The 18,777-nt window shown below is 30.2% G+C and overlaps 1 protein-coding gene across 1 annotated transcript in view; it reads left to right on the top strand.

Annotated features, from left to right (window-relative positions):
* LOC103576034 (phenoloxidase-activating factor 2) overlaps positions 1–18,777 on the top strand; it is a 329,955-nt gene that overhangs the window by 255,074 nt on the left and 56,104 nt on the right. The window contains exon 5 of the mRNA XM_053742063.1: positions 11,622–11,785. Within this exon, the coding sequence (XP_053598038.1) occupies positions 11,622–11,785 (164 nt within the window). The remainder of the gene's footprint in view (positions 1–11,621; positions 11,786–18,777) is intronic.

Below are 18,777 nucleotides of genomic sequence, written 5' to 3'. Positions count from 1 at the left end.
GTCCGAGTGAATTGCTGGAGTCGGAGATTCAGACCGAACTCATATGGGCTAAAGACTCAATAAATTCAAAGTGTAAAAGCCATAAGTTAAGTTGAATAGTTTAATGTAAATCCCAGAGATTTAAGTTGAAGAAAGAACTTTAGTGTTAAGAACAATATAACAACTTGTGAACTGAGTACGGCGAGCCCATAGAGAAATATTTTAATAAACATCTATTATTAGGAAAACAGGCATATAACATTATTTCTAATATTAAAAACCACATCCCTTCTTCCTGGACCAAATTATCTTTCGACTAGAGACCAACAGAAGTCGTTCACGATAGTAGCAGTCCAAAGACCAACTTGCAAGTAAGCAGTGAACCACGAAAGGTAGGTGAAATTATCAATTTCTCTAAAATCCAAATTCTGCATCGAGTGCACAGAGAGACCTTTGCGGGGTTTATCGTCCGAGTTCTCACAATAAAAATAAAACCTAGAGCTAATCCTGTAGGAAAATTACTCTGTTTGCCCGGTGCCTCCTACTTGAGGCCCACGCGACCTTTTTCATTAAATAATTATTTATTAATTAATTAAATCCGGACATAAAAACTTCTTTATAATGAGTATTATGAAAACTTTTATGGCTCAATTTACTGGTCTATACAGTAATCCTAATACGACACTAGCTTTCTGAGTAATCGTATAATGTGATATATAATTCAATAATCTACCTGAGATTGCACATTTTTGATACCATTTTTTTCTTGATTGCCCATCAGTCATCTCAATTACAATTGCGTCTAAGAAGGATAACTGACACAAATTTCACAGAAACGAACGAACATTTTCACAAATCAGAGGAGAGATCACGGGACATAATTTTGAACGAGAATGTTTCCACTCAGCAGAAAGACAACCAAACGAATACGATAAATAAAAATAACAACGAGTAATTATTATTAAAATATATTCAGTAAGTAAACAAACAAATGTTGGGTATCATTGGATTCCTTTTGTTAAATTATTTAATCCAAATTTATTTATCAGTATAAATCCAACAAATTATTACAATACCAAATATCATTTACTATGCATTAATTCTTTACCATAAATTTCGTCAAATAATAATATAATTATTAGAGCCAAATAATAATAATAATCAATTAAATTCGTAAGGGTATCCCCTTGCTTCCTCGTACCGAAAAGTTCGAGCAATCCTCCTTCAGTAACTCTGGTAATCTTGAGCACTCGGTTCTGAAATACCTAGAATGACTGAGTACGCAGCCTGATTACAGGATAGAGGAAATAATGTAATGAATTTATTTTATAGTGTAATTATCTTAATTATAATATTATTTTATTCATTTTATTAACATTCTGATTAGTTACAAATGTGATCAACTGAATATATGTACATTTAGATTAGAAAGAAAACCAAAAGAACTATTGTATTAATACGTAAGTAGGAAATCCTGGGTCTAATCTCACAATATAATTGATTTGAAAAATTTATCTTATTCAATATCACTATTTCTTATGTTAAAATTTAGCAGCTTAAATAATTTTTCTTAATCATTTCTTATCGCAAAATTATAAATGAAATTCCAAGATTTATAATCCTCAACAAATTAAAAGAAAATAAAATTTAACAAAGTTCTAAATATATATAACTCCGCGTTTGGCAAACTTGGAATTAACTGCATGTAGACTTATATCGATGATCTTCAAATAAACGTAAGGCATCCTGGAGGTGGACTGCAAAAGACTTGATTGACCCTTTGACAAGACTATTGGCGGAAACTCGACATTACGAAACTGACTTTTATAACATAGATTTAAATTGCAGTTAATCAACTGAGTAAATTTTTACAACAAATAAACTAACTAGACTTTTTCAATAAACAAACGGACTTGATAATAAATTAGCAGATTTTACTTTACAACAGATTGACTAGACTTGACTGATACAAAGGATAGAACAGCAATGTGTAATTAGTGAGCTGCAGAGTGTAGAGTAAGGATCTCGCTAAGCATCCTCAGCCCCTCACCAGGCCTTCCAGCTGATTGCTAGATGCTGAGTGTGTACTAATTGTGTACTAACTGCGTTAATCGCCAATTGTTTACCCTTCATAGCCATAAAATTCGAGAAGAGGTCATTCACGTGATCTCGTCTTAACTTCCGTCTAGGATGCTTGGCACACTAACCCATGGGCCTCTCTTGGAGTCTCGGTGAACCAGAAGGCGAATATGTGTTGATAAGGGTAGTGTGTAAACTTAGGGGCTTCCTAAAACGGCGCGACTGATTTGAGCAGTGGAACTTCTAGCTGCCCCGTCACAACCCCCGCCACCAGACTCGAAAATCAGGTGCAACTTGACAAGCTCAGGATGATTCTTTTTTTCAGCAAGTTCATTGACGAAGTTTCAGCTCAATACAATAATTAAATAAATAATACAATAAACTTTACATTTATAAAACGACTCTGCGAAAATTTTTACAATAGATTATTAATAATTATCAATAAGCTAATTTTACAATTTTTCCAGAAACTAAAACAATTATTAACTGCAATTTTAGACCACAATTTTCAACATGCGTTCCTTACGAACTTGATTTATCATTTATACTTATAACTACTGAAAGATTATTGATTTACTGAGATTCTAGAATTTCCAATCACTCAAAATTAACTTGGTGTTTTCAGCTCTTCTAATTGTCGGGTCGTTATCACCTTACAACTAATTATCCTTATAACTTAATTTCCTTAAAACTAAATTCCCTTAACCTAAACGGGGGACGGCAAACTTTCGTCACCCTAAATACAATTTCTTCACCAACATGGAGGACGTGAAAATCATCGTCCACCCCGACCACTCAAAAACAACTTCAAATATTCGACTTAACTACTATAATTACACATTAACTTAACCTAAATTTTGACTTAACTCGATACTTTATATTTTTATATTTTATTTTATACTCGATACTTATGAATTAACTCGATACTTTATAGGTAGATTTCTGATATTTTAACAATGATTAAAATAAAGATCGAAAGTTCAAATTATTAGCGAAATCTCTATGAAGATATTCAATTTTGATTAACGTTACATTATTTTTGTCTTTATCATTATGTAGCAACTATTATAAAAACGAGGACGAAACTTTAGGGAGAAATATTTTTAATAGAACTATTTACAGAGAGCTAAACAGCAGAATTATCAAAAAGTATAAAATCATTGCAAGAGCTAAATTTATCGGCAACAATATTATCAAAATTTTAAAACTATTTATAAGAGCCTGATTTCCGACAGAACTAAAATTATTACAGAAATTAAAATTATTGCTTACAAGTACATTTAAATTAAGTAACTGTCACTATCATCATCGTTTCACCATCGAATTGACCCGGTATTGGGACAAAGCCAGGAAAACTGAGCGATACCTGAGCCAGATTCAGCCTGAACACGATTTTTTCTCTTCTTTAGTGGGGTTATTTCCCTGGTTAGTAATTGAATACGCTAACAGCAATAATTCATTGATCTATGATCCAGTAGAATCGATTGAAATTACATTAAGACCCACATTGGATTCTCGTCTATATAAATTTTCATACTTATTATTTAATCTATTATTGAAATTATTTAGATAGCTTGAATATATTTCATTCTAAGTTTTCTTCGAAGTTGAGACCTTCTTACCTTCTTTGAGTAATTGATTACTTGGTATTGTGATAGAACTTAAGCTTATCATAACCGTCAAAGTGACGTCCATTATCGTACATGTAGCTGAAATGGTTTTATTTGTACTCAAGCTTATCACTGTATGTGTAATTGCACTTAGCTTTGCAGTTCATGGTTGTGTTGTCGATACCATAGGATGTTGTAGGGTATGCATATTTCTCGGGGTAGTCCCCAATATTTTTATTTCACATGACTGTAACCATCTCAACTGACATTTTAAAGTTCCCAATGTTAATGCCATTTCTTACATTATAACTAACAAATCAAGTTTTAATTTCTCTCATGTTTTAATCTGACGATTATCTTATTTACCAGACCCAGGTAATAATTGACCAGCAAAATAAATTATATGACTTCCGTTTGTAATTGAGTAATCTAAATTTGTACTTTATGAATTTACTATGAATTGAATACAGGCAATAATATTGAACAATAGAATATTTATTTTAATTTTAATTTTGTGAAGAAATTTTAATCGTTAGACTGAATGTATATTAATGTGAATTTCACAATAGAAAACTAAATCTAGTGAATTTACTTAAGAAGATTTCCCTTCGTATATTATTTTGTTTGAGCTAACAGTTAATTCATTTCAGATGTTATTTATTATTATTAGTGATGAAATTGATTTTAACGAAACTTTGATTTTAATTTTGTTTTGATGATCAAATTTTATTTCTGATGTAAAAATGTAGTAAATGATTATTTTATTATCGGATGTATTTAAGCTTGAAAAAATTTACAAATTTTTCAAATCAAATTAAAATACATAAAAATTAATAAAAAATATACAATTTATACACTTAAACAATAAATAATGCATATATATATATATATATATATATATATTTATATATATATATATATATATATATATATATATATATATATATATACATAGATATGTATATATATTTAAAAATAAATATGTTTGACAAATAAGGAAATATATATGTATTTAAATGTAAATTATATATATTTGAATTGGGAAATATAGATATATATATACATTTATATATATATATCTAAATTTGAAAATAACTAAAATAATGATAAATAAATAAGTACACCATTTTTTAAGAAAGAGAACATACGGGAAGGCAAAACATTTTATAGGAGAAGACACGAATACCGTGCTGTAACCTGAATACCGGGCGGAGTAAAACAATAGAGTAAAGCCCAGATTTACTGAATGAAAACGCCTGCAGCAAGAGCAAACGGCCAACTTACTCCTGCTGCTGTCCTAATACATAAAATCGAGAAAAGACTATTCAGAGGGCCGTAATACCCCCAAAATCAATAGTAAATTCATCGAAAACATCGAATTTCATAGTAACTTTATTTTTATAAATTTTAATCTATGCATTTTGGAAAATATCTATAATTTTAATATTTATTAACACAATAAATCAAACTCCTGATCGAAGTACTTTTAATTTTATGTAAAAACATAAATTGCTGGTATGAGATATCAGATTTATTTAAATAAACAAAGATTCGGAGAAAACTTGGATCATCGATAAAAATTTTTAATGAATAAACAATAAACTCTGGGAGAGTCTTTCTGCGTCTTTTTTAATGTTCCCTACCATGGGGGCCCGTCTTAAATTACAAGGCAAATAAAAGTTGCTGCATCCGTTAATGAAATCAGTTAGAAAAACTCATCAGTTCACGAGGTAATTCCGTTACCGTCGGGTGTAATCCAGTTCTTGTTGGGTGTAATTCCGTTCTCGTCGGGTGTGACCCCGTTTATTTTTTTGAAATTTTTTTTAAAGTATAGTTTCGGGTATGATTCCGCTCTGCGGCTAATGAAGGATTTCATTTTCCAATGATATTTCATTTCAAAATGAAAAAAAAAAAAAAAAATGAATATTTGCAGAAAATTTACTCAGTTCAGGAACGAAACTTTGACCTTCGTCCTGGAATCATCGCGGAGGATGAGGATAGATGCGAGCAACTGCGGGCAACCGCAGACAACTGCGGGCGAATGCAGACACATAACCAGGCGTATTGAACCCATGTCTGGTATATGTGTATGGGCATCTAGGTGGACCTAATGACTCCACTGTCCATCTTACGGCTTGGAATAAATTAATATTTACAGAGAATTTACTAACTTCAGGATTGAAACTTTGACTTTTCATGACCATTTCAAAATGATCAATTTTTCAAGGTGTTCAGTCAAGAGCTTGATTAATTTAAATCAAGCTTCGTGCATTTCCGCTAAGTCCGGGAGTTGCCGAACTCGCTACTGACTGCAGGTCAAACTATTGCCAGTTAACTCGCTATTTGGGCCCGGTACATACAATTTCTAGCTCAGGGCCGTGTCAAGACGCCTTAAGAACCCGCTACAAGTCGGCCAATCACATAATTCGTTTTATATTGGTCTACCAATGAGAGGCTTCGCTATCAACTAATTTCCGTTGTCGCGCTTTTAAGCAAATGGGAAAATTCGTTATATGCAGCAAGGCTGCCACGTTGACACCAAGCGTCCACAATAACAAAACAACGCTTCCAGTATTCATTATTCTACAACGTGCTTTGCTAATTGCAACCTCGTGCTTCTAAAACCGCTTTCAGTAATTAATTCTTTTGCGATATAAATCACTTCCTCTTTATTTAGTCAGTATATCAAGGCTGTTATTTACTGAGAGTAAATAAATTGATTGTTATTTATAATTATATTATAAATAATTACCGCATTTGTAACCGCTCTGACCACGTGTCAATTTTATATACGTAAATCTTTTCTTGAGTTTTTGCATTCGCCTACGTTAAGTTCATTCGCATTCGCTATTAAATATAATTCTTGCAATTTATCGATGTACTTAGTGTAAATAAATATTTAATTTATTTCTCGATAAAAACTGTGTAATTTTTGATTGTTTAATTCCTCACGCTGAAACCAGATCTATTTTTGTTTATTCGCTCATTTTACACATGGATATTTTATTTTGATCATTCATCAATTTTCAAAGATATTTTGATCATTCGTAAATTTTTCAAGGATATTTTATGTGATCATTCGATCAGTTTTTAAGGATATTTCATTTGGTCATTCATTCAATTCTCAAGGATATTTCAATTTCTATAACTACAATTTCAACTTCAATTCAAGAATCTCAGTAATTTCAGTTTTTTTAAAATTTAAACTACTCCCTTGCATTAAAACTTAAAAAGGTGCAGTGATTTTTAATTATTTGTGTAGTGAAAATTTATGGGCAATTAAAATAATAAAATTAAAATTTATTCGTGAAAATTGATATGATTTTATGAATTAAAACAAGTTGTGAAATTTTAATTAAGTTTTTATTTTTTTTTTGTTACCTGCAATAAAAGATCATCACTTGTCTATGAACGTGCGTTCTCTTTCGTTTTTATTTATTTTGAGATCCGACGGACAGTTAGAATAACAATTTATCTAATTTTTAACGAGTGATGAGTGACTGAAATGACAATATATTTACTACAATAATTTTTCATCAATAATTTTCATATCTTTATTTAATGGAAAATAAATTTTGGATTATTTTTATTTAATTTTAAAATGAAATATATATAAATAATATGTTTCGTATCTTTATTTAATAGGGCTGGCAATAGCCTATCGAACGAGGTACTTGTTTACCACAGCGTTGGACCAGGTTCGATTCCGGCATGCACCAATGAATTTTATTTTCACAATACTATTTATGTGCATTACATTGTCAGCCCCCTGGTGGTGGAATACCGACGATTTTTCGAGCGAGTGGAAGTGACCTCAACTTCATTACAAGATGATGGCGGAACACAAAAACTCGATCGAATCTGCAGGAATCTGCTGCCTCTATGACTAGGCTAGCAGATGGGGCTTCTTATCAAAGATGAACACCCGTATCGGCCGAGCATTAATGGCGGCGGAGGCCCATAAATATTCGCAGAACCTCTAGCTATGGTGTAAACCAACGTGTCAAAGCAATGATAGAGGGAGTCCTCCACCACCAACATTGCTCTTGGATAACAGGCATCATCCATTGTATAAGTGCCTTATCTTACACAGTGGGATCTGTAGGATGGACTATAATACACCCACATTAACTTCCCAGGAGACATAATTTCGGTCGACAAGACCCCCCGAAGAAAAGGACACGACGTAAGATGGCCACGGCAGCAGGCGGCTAGGACTCATACCGATGGGAGTACGACGATGGGCTTAGCTAATGCCAGGTCCCGGTTCTTCCTGAACTAGTGGGGACTACTGACAGCGGCTGTGTCCGGCAACGTGTTTCCTTTAACTCGGGGCGGGGAATCACCGAAATAAAAACTATGTCTCCTCCACCTATCAGCTCACAAACAATAGTATCTACAATAGTTAAAGTATATATAGTTGTCAGAAGGACAGTGGGCTTGTTAAGTTCATTGTTAGGTGGACTAGCAAAAATGCAAGGCCGAATAACGATGATCACCAGGACCGCGATCCTCTTCGACAACTAAAAAAAATTGTCCTCAATGGGCCCGGGTACAATGGCTAACACAAGCTGAGTGCCCGGCTAAATTCAATTCAATTCAAAAATCTTTATTTAATGAAAAGTAATGTTTTTAATTATTTTTATCTAATTATAAAATTGAAATATGTTTGAATGATATGTTTCGTATCTTATTTGATAAAAACTAATTGTTCAATAATTTTCATTTAATTTTTAATTGAAATATATTCAAATCTTGTAACTTTACTTAATGAAAATTAATAATCGAAATATTCATATATTTTGAAATACTATTTTTCAATGACATTCCAAATATTACTCTGAATAATTAATTTTAAAATTTAAAATATATTACAAAAATATTATGTTATGAATTTAAATAATAATTCTAATTTTATGAATTATCAAACAAAACTATTTTTCAATGTTAATTCAAATATTAATCTAAATAATTAATTTTAGAATTTAAAATATATTATAATAATATTATGTTATGAAGTTAAATAATAATTTTAATTTCGTGAATTATTAAACAATACTATTTTCAATGTTAATTAAAATCTTACTCTAAATAATTTTAATTAGTTTGAAATATATTACAAGATATTGTTTTATAAAACTGAATGATAATATTAATTTATGAATTACGAATCAATATTATTCAAATAATAATCTAAATAAATAATTTTAATTTGTGTTTAAAATATATTACAAAAATATCATTTTATAAACCTAAATGATGATTTTAACTTATGAATTATGAATCAGTATGACTTTCATTAAACAATTCCAATAATAATCTGAGTAAATCATTTTTAATTTGTGAATTTAAAAATAAATTTATATTATGGAAGAATACTATACTATATAAGAATAATCGTAATATGAATTTATCGAATTTAAAGAAAATGTTAGTTTGTAAATTTAGAATATACATCTATCATATATTAAACAACTGAAATATGAATTTAAATACTTTTAATTTTGTTAATATTTAATAATTCAATATGTGTTTAAATAAAATTTAAAACCATGAAATAAAGTCTAAAATTGTAAAATTTCACATCCATGTTTCTCCATGAATCCCCCGAAACAAGTTATTCCTAGAAACCTGTAGATTTCTAAAATTCAAAATATAATCATAATGAATTATCCAAAATTTTCACGGGGCAATAACAGTAGAAGCATTAGATTTAATTATTTGTTTTACAGCAAACGTAAAAGAATTTAAGCATAGAAATTGATTTAAAAAATAAATCCAGAATAAGATTTTGGTTTTGTGGTAACGGAAAAATTTTCAATTCTATAGCTACAAGAGATTTTGAAGTCATTTCAGACTTTATTTTAAATATTATAAATTTTACGAAAGAGCATCAATGAAGTTGAATTTTACGATACTGTGAATTCTGTTTTGATAAGATATTTTAAGTTTTAAAGAAATTTATTATTTTTAATGTTTATTTTCAATCATATCCAAATTTTTATGATAATAAATATACCAATTTGAAGTGAAGATAAATTTTATACTAAAAGAATTTCTGAGTGTTTCGTCACGAGCTTAATTAATTGTAATAAGCTTCGTGCATTTCCGCTACGTCCGGGAGCTGCTGAACTCGCTCCTGACTTCAATGTCAGAATAGTGCCGGGTCACTCGCTATTTGGGCCCGACACCTACAATTTCTCTCTTATGACCGTATCCAGACGCCATGAGAACCCGCTTCAACCCGGCCAATCAGATAATTCATCTAATATTGGCCGGCCAGTCATAGAACTCGCCTTATACCGAAGGCTCGGCAGCCAATGGGGAAAATTCGCTATTAACTACTTCCTGTTGGCGCGTTTTTAGGCTAATTCGTCTTTTGCAGCGAGGCTGCCACGTCAACACCGAGCGTTTATGGCGACTCAACGACGCTCTCTTTATCGTCCTTCTTCTACACCGTGGCTTGTAACTTACAACCGCGTGTACTAAAGCGGCTTTGCTAATTATAAATTAATTCTTATCTGATATAATTCTAAACAGCTACGCTAAATTATCCTCAATATTTAGTCAGTATACTAAGGCTGCTATTTATTAAGAATAAATTGATTGCTATTCGCGTGTCATTAATTACTAAATTAATTTCCGTAAAACTAACCACTATCGACGACGTGTCGAATTTATACGTGATTCCTTTAGAGTTTGCATTCGCCATCGCGTATCTTTTAAGTCGCATTCGCTATAACTATAAAATTTCTCACAGTTTAAGTGCAAATAAGCGTAAATAAATATCTAAATTATTTATTCTTAAATTTTGTGTAATTTTTAATTGTTTAAGAATCTTCACGCCTAAACCAGATCATCTAGATTTATTCACCCATTTTACACTGAGAACAATTTGAATTTTATGTTACAGAAAATTTTATGTAATGATTTATTTTGTTGCAAGACTTGTACGCTAAATATTTCGAATTGAATGAATGTATTCGAAATACACAATTACTTATTTCAAACGGATCAGATGACTAATATTTCTTTTAACTTCTATTTGTCTGTGTTACTTTCTAATACCGGTATTACCTGTGTATTAGGCCTCGTCTTGATTTCAAAATTAATTAATTATTCAATCACTATTATTTATCTACTTATTTCGTTTATCTCTGAACTTATGACTTTAAAATTGAACTTGAGACCCCAAAAATATTTATGAAATTTTACATTTCTTTCTCCATCATATTAATAATTATTATTTCAACATAATTTGAGTTAACATTCAAACCAAAAAGTATATTATTTTAAAAATTATTTTCACACTCTCAGCTCACTAATCATATCATTTGGAATCATATATTTTAACAACGAAAAATTTTATGTTTTTATATCTCTTGTTAACAAACAAAAAAAAAGCAGGGTGTCGGTTGGCCCTGCGAACCAGCGACGAAACTTCCCGCGATTTTCGAGCTCCTTAAGCTCGAAAAAATTGTAGTGAATACATTTTCGAGCTCAAAAATACTTTCGCATACCGCTTTTTTTGAAAAAAACCATTTTTTACCATTTTTGCTCTAATAATATCTATCAAGGGAGTTGATCAATTGAGACGGTCTGCAAGATTTAATTTTATAACGCAGTAATGTGTTGTAATAAATGAAAATATTGTTACATTTTAAAATGAGCATATTTCTTAATCATCCAAATCACCAACCAGTCCTGGCATGTATTTATTTAATTATTATTACAAGCTCATTTTTTTCTTATCTAACTTTGAAAGTTATAAAATAACAAACTCTTATCGGACAGCAACAGTCAGAACTTCTAAGTATACTAGTCAGACTACCTCAGAAGTACCAGAACCATTACAAAATCTAGATCACGTAACATGTAATTCTTTATCTGTTTCAGAATTTTACTTACTTGCTATCAAGATATTTGTAATAACTCATACTTCTTTGTTAACAGGTAAAGAAGGGCACTATCAAGTTATTTTGAAAAGAGTTGAATTACCGGTAGTCAATCACAATACTTGTCAAGATTCGTTACGTTCCACAAGACTTGGAAAATATTACGTGTTACACAGTAGTTTTCTTTGTGCAGGAGGTGAAGCTGGAAAAGACACGTGTAAGGTAAGCTGTTCTATCTAATAAGTATAAAATAAGACGAAAAATTCTCAAAACTGGTAGCCACAAAAAGCATCACTCTTAAAGAATAATTTGATTTTTAAAGTGGTTTTAAGCAAAATGTAACTTATTTGAGAAAAACAAATCATAGTTGACAAAATATTGGAATATATGCTTACTTAATGATTTTATATATGACTATATATAGCTATGTGTGATCATATATATATATATATAAATATATATATATATATATGATCACACATAGCTATATATAAATATATATATTTATATATAAATATATATATATATATATATATATATATATATATATATTGTAACGGGTTTTTCACCACCGGGGATCTACCGGAGTGAAGTCCGAGTACACTTACTATTTGACAACCTTGTTCAAAATTTTAAAGATGGGCGCCAGGTGATTTTATAATCACCAACTAAATAATTATCAAAACAAAAAAATGTCGGCTCAGGGTGGCGGATCGGGGAAAGGTCAGGCAGTTAAGATTACGATAAAATAAGTGATCAGAATTAAACAAATTAGTCGTATATTCAATAGACAAAATAACTGATCGGTTTCACACAAATTGTCGGTTACACAAACATAATAAATGCCGTTGTCGGCTTGACTCGATATAAACCAAAGTACAACAAAACGTAGTTGATCGGAAACAGTCAGTTTTGCTCAAAAAAAAAAATAACAGTCAGTTGTCGAAAGAAAAAAAACTCGTCGTTTATTTCATCAACACACTCGACGTAGTTCTTAACGAAATACTCGACCGGTGACGTCAGAGTATTTTACATGGCAAGACTCGGCTGCCGCAACGAATGAGAAGGAGATAATCCGTAATTCTCGGAATTGCTCGATTGGAATAAAATAAAATATAAAATAATATTTTATTTCAGTAACGCGTAATTTCACTATCATACAGTTAGGACGTACAATCAATCATTAATTTAATTATTATTTCCACAAATCGCGTTGCACTTGTTCATAAAACCAAATCAATCGGTCGTACACTTGATCAGTTCTCGTGCCGAGGCTTCGGCTTATTCGCTTGTTCACGACGGCGGTTATTTGTTAAAAAAAATTTACTTATCGCAATGACTTGTTCGTTAATCACTCGGATTGTTCTTATAGAACAAAATTCACGTTGTTCAAGAGTCGTAATCAAAATTGTTCGTTTGGTCGGGTCGAATTTCTCGAATCGTAAAACGTGACCGTTCAGTACGGCGTCTAGTCCGGATCTCCCATCACGATCCATGGGTTGGATCAATTAGTCGGTCGAAGTCGAAATTTTCGATTCTAGATGTCACTAAAATTTGCTCATCCGGTAACTATTTCTTATTTGAAATAAATTCAAACCACGAGTCGATGTCGAATTTTCCATCATGTTACAATATATATATATATATATTAGGGTGGCGCAAGAAAACCCACTATTTTTTTTTTCGAGTCTCTTATGAAAATTTGTTGATTTACGATATTTTAGGAAGCTTCTCCAAAAATTAGCTCGATAAAAAATTTTTAAGAGGTCGCTCAAGAATTTTGAAAATATCAAAAATGATCGAAATTCGAATCTTTTATTTCAAAATTTTTTCGTTCTCGTGGCAGCAATAGTTTATATTTGTGAAATCATGACTATGCAGAAAATTTAAGCCTAAAATTTAAATATTTAAACCTCGCTCAAGAATTTTGAATGTTTCCGAGTGCTGTCTTTTGGACGTTGTCGAGCGACCTTTAAATATTAAAAATAAAACTTCTCGATTTTTTCACCATTAATTTACATCACAGTTAATGGAAATATAAGCCGAGAAATAGAAATAATAAGTTATTTACATACTTTTTTATTTTTTAATTCAATTTGTAGGTTTTTTTGCTTATACAAAACTTACCAAATTTTATTGTTTAAGACTGTTCTGTATGTTTTTGGTTATGCAAAAGTTATATTTTACTGAAATGACAATAATTGAGGAATGAAAAAATACAACAACTAATTTGAACTATTAGTTACATATTATCAAATAATATACAAAATCATTGAGCGCCGTTTAAATATTTAAATTTTGGGCTCAAATTTCCAGAATAACCATGATTTCACAAATATAAACTATTGCTGCCATGAGAAAAAAAAATTTTTGAAATAAAAAAAAAGACGTGTGGCACTCGGGGACTGCCGCGGTAAAGCTATTGCATAGAATTTTGTATCAACTTATGCAATTATAATTATTTATTTATTTTATTTATGCAGTATTTATTTTCCTTTGATATTAATTCAAGTTACACGTTTTAAGCGTAGTGACCGATAAGAAAACAAATTTTTCTTTTATTAAATAAATAAAAAGTTAATATTGTTTAAAATATTTTTATTATTTTACAATACATGTGGGTTTTATTATCTTACAGTAGCTGTTGGTTATTCAGGAATATTTATCATTGAAACTATAGGTTTATGATAACTGAAATAAGAAACATAAGTTTGCGACTTAATATCCTCTAAGTACCTAGAAAATACCGCGTCAATAGTGGTCCCATATTTTGTTGTGGACTTTTGTGGATCATTATAAATATTATTATTATATCAAATTACATATCCATGTAAGATTTTTCTGCATTATGTTGACGAAATTTCCATTGACGTTCAGCATTTGATTTTGGTACTGTTTTTATTATTTCTTCATCTTCTTCAAATCTTTCTGACGCTGATAATATGCCCTTTGACGTGCATTAGTTTTTTTTTCTTTTTAGCTCTTTACGCTTTTCTTTTCTATAAAACGAAAATATCTAGGTATAAATAATAGGTATAAATAATTAGGCATAAATAGTGTAATGACACACCAAAACAAAATTATTCATTTATAAAAAAATAACAATATTAAGAAGTGATTATCGAATTTCGCGGGATGTACATTTATATAGATATAATATCATATATACTTTCTCTGCGCGGCATTCATGTGCATTATCTATATACCAAAAACAAAGGTACTGAATAGTACACGTGCTTGGTTTGATGGTTTCTGTTATATACATAATGAAGAGTGAATTTATTTATATATATATGTATATATATATATACATATTGAGAATCTAAATTGAGAATTTAAACTATACGCGTGTGTGTGTATAAAAGAGGGCTACTTTAAATATCGCTCATTTTAATATCAAAAATTTAGGTTATCTTTATAACAGTATTATATTTTCAATTCAAAATTAATACTGCATTTGTGATAATAATAAAATGTATGTATATAGAGTACTCACTCATTTTCTTTCACTATTTTTTCGTGACTTTCTTCATTAATAATAAATGCACTTTGTTCATTCATATGCAAAACACTTTATACACAAATTTTACAAGTACAGTTATTCACTGTTGTACATAAATACCTATACACCTGTATACTTTCTCATAAACAGCTGCTTATGTATTCGTCCGATTTCGGAGCAGCTCGTCTCGATTCGTGCGAGTTTCGTAGAGTCGTACAATACGTCTAATCGCACGCACACAATGCCGTGTCGAAGACTGCCGAACTGAAACGACGTTAGATGATGCGCGGCCTTCAAGCCACACCTCCGTGCCCGTCGAAGTGGGGAGCGTGAGGTTTTTTCGTTACGGAATTTCTGGATTCGGTCCCCGCGCTCAAGGCCCGCGATAGAAGCTATGGAATAGCTTAAAAATTTGAATTTTAATCATTTTTGATATTTTAAAAATTTGTGAGTGACCTTTTGAAAATTTTTTTTCGAGTTGATTTTTGGAGAGGCTTCTTAGAACATCGTAAACCAACAAATTTTTATGCGAGATCGAAAAAAGAAAAGTAAATGGTTTTTTTGCGCGACCCTAATATATATATATATATATTTATATATATATATATATATATATATGTTATGCCTAAATGGATTGTTTTTCTATTATTTTAATAATTATATTCAAATAATTACAATAGGATTTGACTTCTTAAAAGCGCGCAACGTCAGCTTATCCACTTTTTTAAGCATTAACAAATAGTGGGAAGATTAGTGCAATAAGTTCAACGTATAAATAATGAACCACCGTACCTTCCACCAATGACAATAATTAAAAATTCTCCATTGATTTTTGGAGCGATGTTTATAGAAAGCGTGAGCACCATGGCTCAGGGCCTCAGTTTTCTTAAAATCTACGGTCCGTAAATAATCAACACGAGAAAAAATTTCTTCACGAAATTTTATAAAATTTCATAAGATTTAACTAATTACATTTTATAAAATTTTATACTGAACATCGCTTGATACAATTTCATTTCAATTTATGAAATTTCATAAAAATTCATGAAGTTTTATAAAATTTCATGCTAAAAATGGCCTTATAAAGTCACATGAAAATTTATAAAATTTGATGATATTTCATAAAACATCGTAAAATTCTACAGTCACCATTTATTTTTGGTAGGAAATATTAGATCACAAAAACAAAATTGCAATTAGATCTTAAACATTGATTTAATAGATGAAAGCATAACGGAGACAGGCTTATTTGATTTTTTTATTTTGATGAAAAATCCTCGCAACTGTTGGGCTCGAACGTACGTACTCTTGATTTAAAGGCTATCCGCTGCGCCGAGTCACGCACGTGATCGTGTATAAATAAGTAGTATATTTATCGAGATATGGAGTCTTAAACTTTCAAACTAAATTTTATATAATTTTGTAAGATTTTATGAAATTATAAAAAAATTTCTGAATTTTTATAAGGATTTAAAAACTTTTATGAAATTATATTGGAAACCATAAGATAATTTCCATCAAATTTTATGAAATTTGATAAAATTTTGTAAAAAGATATAAAATTTCAAAAAAATTCATAAAATTTCACAAAATTGTTATCAAGACTCTGAAGAGTTATTAGTACAAACTTTAATAAATCTGTTTTAAATTCGATAAAATTTTATAATTTTTTCAAATTTCATAAAATTACTAACATACAAAATATCATAAGAATTTTACGTATTCATAACCAAGATCTGAATGAGTTATTGGTATCAATTTTTCAAAATTTTTAAAATTATATGATATTTCATGAAATTATGTCAAGTTTTGTAGAAATATAAAATTTTTAAAATACTTACAAAAATTTATTAAAAACCAAAAAATAATTTTTATAAAATTTTACATGATTTAATTAAATTTCATAGAACATATTACACTTTGTGTGAGACCTAAACTTCTATTATGTAAATTGACACGAAGTTTGTTAGAATTTAATTACGTTTCATAAAATTTCATAGAATTTTATGAAATTTTATAAAAATCTAGAAAATTTCATACTTGAAGTTCTTGAGATGTTCATAATAATTGTGTGAAACTTTACAAATTTTCATAAAATTCTTTAAAATTCTATAAAATTATGCAAAGCTTTATAAAATTTTGAATCATTGAAGTTGTGGTCTTTTACGAAATTTTACAAAATTTCATGAAATTTCATCAAAATTCCTTATAATAATTTATAAGCTTCTTTTTAAATTTTACAAACTTTTATAAAATTTTGTAACACTAAAATTTCATAAAATTACACAATATTTTAAACCAATAACTCCTTCGAAGCTCGGTGGCAATTATGTGAAACCTTAGAAATTGATACAAAATTATATATAATTGTATAAAATTTTACAAAATTTCATTAGCATAATTTCATAAAATTTGATTAAATTTTTTCAAATTTCATGAAAAAATTTTTTCCCGGGAAACATCGAAGTTTCGTAAATCTTGCTGCAGGAATCCACGTTTTCACTGAACAGAAAATGAGGAATAATTAATCTAATCTTCTACAAATTCATTTATTTTACTGCGAAATACGCGTATGCATTAAAAAGTTAGTAAGATAATCAAAATGAAACCTATTGACTTCAGTTATTGCCGGAATCCGCTTTTGCGTTGAAAATTTAATAACTGAATTCAAATTATCTACTAAAAGTTCTCAAATATTAATTTAAAATTTGATTCAACGCGTTCGAAATATCTCGCCTCAAATACGATATTCATACGATCTTAAAATCCTTCCAGTTCGATTGAAAAACGACGCAAATCAGGTGTATTTGTGATTCTATCTCGGGTTAAGTTATTTTGCGCTTAAACCCTGTAGATGTGATAAGGATGGATATTTTAAAATAAATAATATCATAATGCAGACCCATACTCATAAATATTGTGAAAAATGTAAAGTTTCTAAGTCAAGTTTGACTAAAAGTATTGTGACTGAAACATCTAATAAGAGCCAAAGATCATTACTTCAACCTTGCAAGTTGCATTCAAAAGTAGCCCGAGATTATTTCTTCCAACCCTAGCTGCGCCCATCCAACCAAATCCTTCGGCAGGAGGCTGAGTGAACTGCAACGTTCTGAAGGGATGTAGCCTGCCGTGTTAGAACATAGTTTCATCAAAAGCTAAGTGAAAGAGTGACATTTTTATTCTTTCGTAAAATATTTTGATTACTGTAAGAGCACCAGTTTCCTTGAAGACGTTTGAGTTCTTAGCTTTCGAAAAGATCGACATTAAATAATAAATTATAGGAAGAGAATTTACAGGAAGAGAATAGGCAGCAGTGCGATTTTCGAACTTGAAAATTCTTCTTGTAGAGCCACAGGTATTATTTTTCTATCTTTTTGGAGATAAACGGTAGATATTTGTGGTAGTATTCTCATTTTAAAATTCTAACTTCATAAAATGTTGAGGTTCATGGCATTTTGAACGTGCCATGCTCTATCGTCTTAGACTTGCCATACCTTACATGTAGCAATTCCACGTATCGCAGTGTCAGCACCTTCCACCCCTCAAATTCCTCATCATGGAGTTTCGGGATTTACTGCCCGTGACTTCGCGATTGTATCGCAGAGTCAGCAAAAGTCGTACATCGACTTTATCAATACGATTTTTGGCTGTTAAAATTAATTCTTTCTTTCTCTCTTTGGCCAAAACAATTTTTTTCTTGCTAGCCAGCAGC

This window comes from Microplitis demolitor, chromosome 9 (assembly GCF_026212275.2).
Source record: "Microplitis demolitor isolate Queensland-Clemson2020A chromosome 9, iyMicDemo2.1a, whole genome shotgun sequence".
NCBI classification, from domain to species: Eukaryota; Metazoa; Arthropoda; class Insecta; order Hymenoptera; family Braconidae; genus Microplitis; species Microplitis demolitor.
The sequence above is the reverse complement of the archived record's forward strand: the minus strand, read 5'-3'. Positions and strand labels throughout refer to the sequence as shown.